The following is a 5,519-nucleotide window of genomic DNA, read 5'->3' on the forward strand; positions in this document are numbered from 1 at the left end:
AACCTGTTCTGTACAGACAGAAGAGCTGGAGGATATCCATGTTGGTTAATTTGGATGAAGCTCTAGTGCTTGGTTGAACATGAGGCACTTTGAAGTTTAAAGTGCACTTTCAAGTGCCTGAGTTTGTATGTGTGACAATATTCATGAAATTACATGAAATTGCTAATAATTGTGAAATTCTACATAAGGGTCTTCCAGAGGAACAAGCTGAGATACCCAATCTCCCAATCTTACAAATAGTTTAGAGTGAAATCTTTTGCAAAATTATAACCTTTAATTTTTTAAGAAATCTCAGTTCCAAAGTACCGGTTTAAATCAAATTTTTATTTCTCACATACTGGCAAATGATATTGACTGTATACTGACCAAAATCTTGGGTTCAGTCAAAATGTAGGGCTTGTAGTCAGTGGCTGCTTTCGCTGCTTCTGAACTGGTACCAGGGAACTGCTTGCCAAAACACCCACGCAAAAATACTTCAGAGTTTATTAAAGAATATTTATACAATTTAGAGGAAGAACTTCTCATTCTCATTCTTGTCTGTGTATCACTGCCACATAAGTGTAACCTACAGTATGCATTGCTTGAATTTCTGGTTAGTCAACTAAAATCATCTGTAAAGTAAAGAGCATTTAGTAAGCAGAGGGCCATAGGCAGGATAATAAGGATTGTGGAGCTTATTTGTCCTTATGTGATGTACAGTACAGACCAAAAGTTTGGACACACCTTCTCATTCAAAGAGTTTTCTTTATTTTCATAACTATGAAAATTGTAGATTCACACTGAAGGCATCAAAACTATGAATTAACAAATGTGGAATTATATATGGAATTATATACATAACAAAAAAGTGTGAAACAACTGAAAAATGTCATTCTAGGTTCTTCAAAGTAGCCACCTTTTGCTTTGATTAGTGCTTTGCACACTCTTGGCATTCTCTTGATGAGCTTCAAGAGGTAGTCACCTGAAATCTGTCTTCCAACAGTCTTGAAGGAGTTCCCCGAGAGATGCTTGGCACTTGTTGGCCCTTTTGCCTTCACTCTGCGGTCCAGCTCACCCCTAAACCATCTCGAATGGGTTCAGGTCCGGTGACTGTGGAGGCCAGGTCATCTGGCGCAGCACCCCATCACTCTCCTTCTTGGTCAAATAGCCCTTGATGCCTTCAGTGTGACTCTACAATTTTCATAGTCATGAAAATAAAGAAAACTCTTTGAATGAGAAGGTGTGTCCAAACTTTTGGTCTGTACTGTATATGACTGCAGCATTTACCAAAATGAAGAACAAAGAATTTGTACAGTATAAGGCCTAAAAAAGATGGAATATATATATACATTATACCACAGTATATTCAAAATATATCATATACATAACCATAGACAGTTTATAACATTGTTACACAGGATTCAGGAAGCAGATGCACATGCAAGAAAGTTTATTTAAAGTGCAAAAATGCAATACACACACGAGTAATAAAACACAAAACAAAAGAGCAAACACACGAACAAGCGAACCAAAAGCATTTACAAACACAGTTTAAGGTGAACTGTGGGCTTTATAGGATATAGTGTTAAGCACTACGTGTTAAGTGCTAATTATCCTGAATATGACTCAGGTAAGCAAAGTTAACATGGTCCCATGAGGTGCAGTGGCTGATGAAAAAGTACAATAGTTTGTGACAATATTCTTGACAAACATCAGTGACAATTTGTTTTACAAAATTTAAAGAAAAATACATTTTACATCTTGAAAGATTAAAGCAAAATAAGATTTATAAAATGTACAATATAATACAATATAATAGCAATCAAATACAAATTTAAAATTAAAATAGAAAATTAATTAATACATTAAAATAAATTGTAGGTACAATTTGTAGAGCAAGAGAGGATTAGTTCTGAATCTTCATGATACAGTAGGCAATTATCAGTGCAATATATGCAAAAACAAAATTGTAGTTAAAGGTAGTAGGTATTGTGCAGAGAAGTCTGAGCTCTAGTTCTTTGATAAATCTAAGAATGGTAAATTCAAGATACCCTTAAATCATGTAAAAAGCATAATTATGTAATTGTTCCATACTGTCGTCGTTCAGATGCAGAAACTCCTGCAAAGGTGCATTGTGAATTAGTATTAATATTTATCTTCAGGAACAGTCCCTTCTGCTCAGGGTCACAATGTCCACATTAGCGACATGTGGCACATGTGCATATGTGCATAAATGATGCACATCTGATTCTGTTCCAGCTAATGGAAGCATTTTACTAAACATCAAATTCGCAATGATCAGCTCAGATCAGAGTTTGTTGCAGTAAGAGGTGAGATGTGATAAATGAGTTCGATCTGAGACACATTGTGTTTATTTACCACAAAGTCTGAAATGGGATTTCTGCTGATGGATCTCCTCTGAATATGGAACAAAGCATAGCTAATAATAGCTAAGGGAAGCAGCAAAGCACAGTGTTGTTTGGACTGGGACAACTACTCCCTAGAGTCTGTGACTATCTATCTATCTATCTATCTATCTATCTATCTATCTATCTATCTATCTATCTATCTATCTATCTATCCATCCATCCATCCATCCATCCATCCATCCATCCATCCATCCATCCATCCATCCATCCATCCATCGACAAAAATTATTGGAACACCAGTCTTTTTTAGTAATACAGTATGTGGTTCTTTCACAAAGTTGGAGGTAGCAATCCAAAGGCATGTCAAGATCCCTGTGTCTTGTTGCTGTATACAGCTGTTTCTGTTTCCGTTAATGACTGTGTTTCAACCTACATATGAAAATGATCATTAGCACCTGCTTGGAATAATTGATTAATCATACACCTGAATCTGATCCTACAAAATCCAAGTAACATACAAGCGTACAAAGTGTGCAAGTGTAAGAACTGAAAACCAAACATAGTCAAACCAAAAAAAATGATTTCATTTGGATTTCTCTCCTGTTCATTTCCTTTCCATTTTGGTAACTTATAAAAATCCATTATAAACACTAAAAGCATTCCTATTTTAGAAAATTTTTCACAACACAATTTTTTTTTTTTGCACAATAATGTTACATTAATTATTATTAATAATTACATTGTTTATTGAATTGTGAAAAAGTTAAAATGTTCATTGTGTAAACATTCAGCTACATTCTTCATCAATAATGAAGCCAAGATCAAATAAATTTTAGATACATGCACCTGGGTTGGAGTGGAAGATCTTGAGTGGCTGTCAGGGTACGGACCACGAATCGGAAGCAGGATTAGCGGGGAACAGTCTATCATGTTTATTGCGGTAAACAGAGCACAACACAGAGTCAGAAAGCGTATTAACCGTAACAAGCGTTGAGTCCGTAAAGCCGGAATAATCCTTGGAACAGGTACAATCCACAGGGAAGGTATATAATCCACGGCATGTGAGTAAACCACAGAACCAGTGGGGAATGCTGGCAGTCTAGGTTAGGCACCTACGGACAGATTCAGGAACACAGTGAAGCCTTCGGCAGGGCTTCGAGGCGTAACAATGGGGGTGACGACGTCCACGGCAGGACTCTGGAGTGTTTCGGCAACTTGGAAGGAGTTTTGAGGTGCAACGGCACTTCCAGGGGTACTTTGGACACTCTTGTCACTCTCGGAGGAACCTTCAAGTGCAACAGGGGCCTTGGAAAACCCTGGGACTGCGACATCGTTTTCAGGTCGGCTTGGGACCACTACGTCGCCTCTAGAGAGGTCTTTATCTATGTCATAGCCTAGAGAGGAACTTGGAGGCGTGACATTGCCTGAAAGGAACTTGGGGGCGTAAAGTCACCTTGAGAGGAACTTGGGGGTGAGACTTTGCCGTCAGAGGGACTTGGAAGCAAGATGTCGCCATCAGAGGGACTTGGAGGCGAGATGTCGCCTTCCGAGGAACTTGGAGATGTGACTCCGCCTTCAGGGGAACTTGGAAGCGTGACTTCGCCTTCAGAGGAGTTCAGGGGAGAGACGTTGCCCTCAGAGGAGCTTGGGGGTGAGACGTCGCCTTCAGAGGGACCTGGAGGTACGATGGCACATCTGGAGGGGTTTGGTGGCGACGTTTTGTCCGTGTTGCGGTCCGGCAGCGGTACGACCTCCACACGGCCAGGTGGTGGTACAAAGTCCCTTTGGTGGCCAGGCAGCGGTACGACGTCCCTTTCGTAGCCAGGTGGCGGTATGACATCCCTTTTGCGGCCAGGCAACGGTACGACGTCCCTTTCGTGGCCAGGTGGCTGTACAACAGCCCTTGGAAAACCCTGGGACTGCGACGTCATTTTCAGGTGGGCTTGGGACCACTACGTCGCCTCTAGAGAGGTCATTATCTATGTTGTCGCCCATAGAGGAACTTGGAGGCGTGACGTTGCCCTGAGAGGAACTTGGGGGTGAGACGTTGATGTCAAAGGGACTTGGAGGCAAAACGTCCACGTCAGAGGGGCTTGGAGGCGAGACGTCGCCGTCAGAGAGACTTGGAGGCGAGGCGTCGCCGTCAGAGGGACTTGGAGCCGAGACATCACTGTCAGAGTGACTTGGAGGCAAGACATCACCGTCAGAGGGACTTGGAGGTGAGACGTCGCCTTCCAAGGCACTTGGAGACGTGACTCCGCCTTCAGGGGAACTTGGAAGCATGACTTCACTTCAGAGGAGTTCATGGGAGAGACGTTGCACTCAGAGGGGCTCGGGGGCAAGACGTCACCTTCAGAGGGACCTGGAGGTACGATGGCACATCTGGAGGGGTTTGGTGGCGACGTTTTGTCCATGTTGCGGTCCGGCGGCGGTACAACCTCCACACGGCCAGGTGTTGGTACAACGTCCCTTTTGTGGCCAGGCAGCGGTACGACGTCCCTTTCGTGGCCAGGCAGCGGTACGACATACCTTTTGCGGCCAGGCAATGGTACGACGTCCCTTTCGTGGCCAGGCGGCTGTACAATGGCCCTTGGAAAACCCTGGGACTGCGAGGGAGGGACCTGGATGTATAATGGGACTGCGAGGGAGGGACCTGGAGGTACGATGGCACATCTGGAGGGGTTTGGCGGTGACGTTTTGTACGTGTTGCGGTCTGGCGGCGGTATGAACTACACATGGCCATGTGGTGATACAACGTCCCTTTCGCGGCCAGGCGGCAGTACGACATCTCCTTCGCGGCCAGGCGGCGGTACGACATCCCTTTTGCGGCTGCTGAAGCGGAGCAGCACGCTTGGAGGCACTAAAGGTGCAGACGTGGAGATCTGACGTTGTCATCCCAAACATCCCCAGGAGTCTAGAAAGAGCATCTACAGACAGGAGGGAAATACAAAAGGCGATCTTGGCCCGCTTGGTAGGGAATTGGGATGACTGCACATCCACGTACCTGGCGGCGGTCCATGATCCGCAAGGAGCGGCAGTGAGCAGCCGTGTAAAATCCAAAGCAGAGTTCTGCTGCCGATCTGTCATGGTAGGGCGATTCCGTTTTCGGTTTCGGTATTGGTCGGACCTTCTGTCAGGGTATGGACCACGAATCGGAAGCAGGAGTAGCTC

At 44.0% G+C, this 5,519-nt stretch overlaps 1 protein-coding gene across 1 annotated transcript; it reads right to left on the reverse strand.

Annotated features, from left to right (window-relative positions):
- Positions 1-3,452: 3,452 nt before the first annotated feature.
- LOC124376374 (skin secretory protein xP2-like) lies at positions 3,453-4,631 on the reverse strand. The gene is made up of 3 exons (XM_046835427.1): positions 4,305-4,631; positions 3,802-4,237; positions 3,453-3,742 (listed from the first exon to the last, which is right to left on the reverse strand). The coding sequence occupies exons 1-3, from the start codon at positions 4,629-4,631 to the stop codon at positions 3,453-3,455; spliced, it is 1,053 nt and encodes a 350-aa protein (XP_046691383.1).
- Between the last annotated feature and the right edge of the window lie 888 nt (positions 4,632-5,519).

The sequence above is a fragment of the Silurus meridionalis genome, chromosome 22, assembly GCF_014805685.1.
Source record: "Silurus meridionalis isolate SWU-2019-XX chromosome 22, ASM1480568v1, whole genome shotgun sequence".
Classification (NCBI taxonomy): domain Eukaryota; kingdom Metazoa; phylum Chordata; class Actinopteri; order Siluriformes; family Siluridae; genus Silurus; species Silurus meridionalis.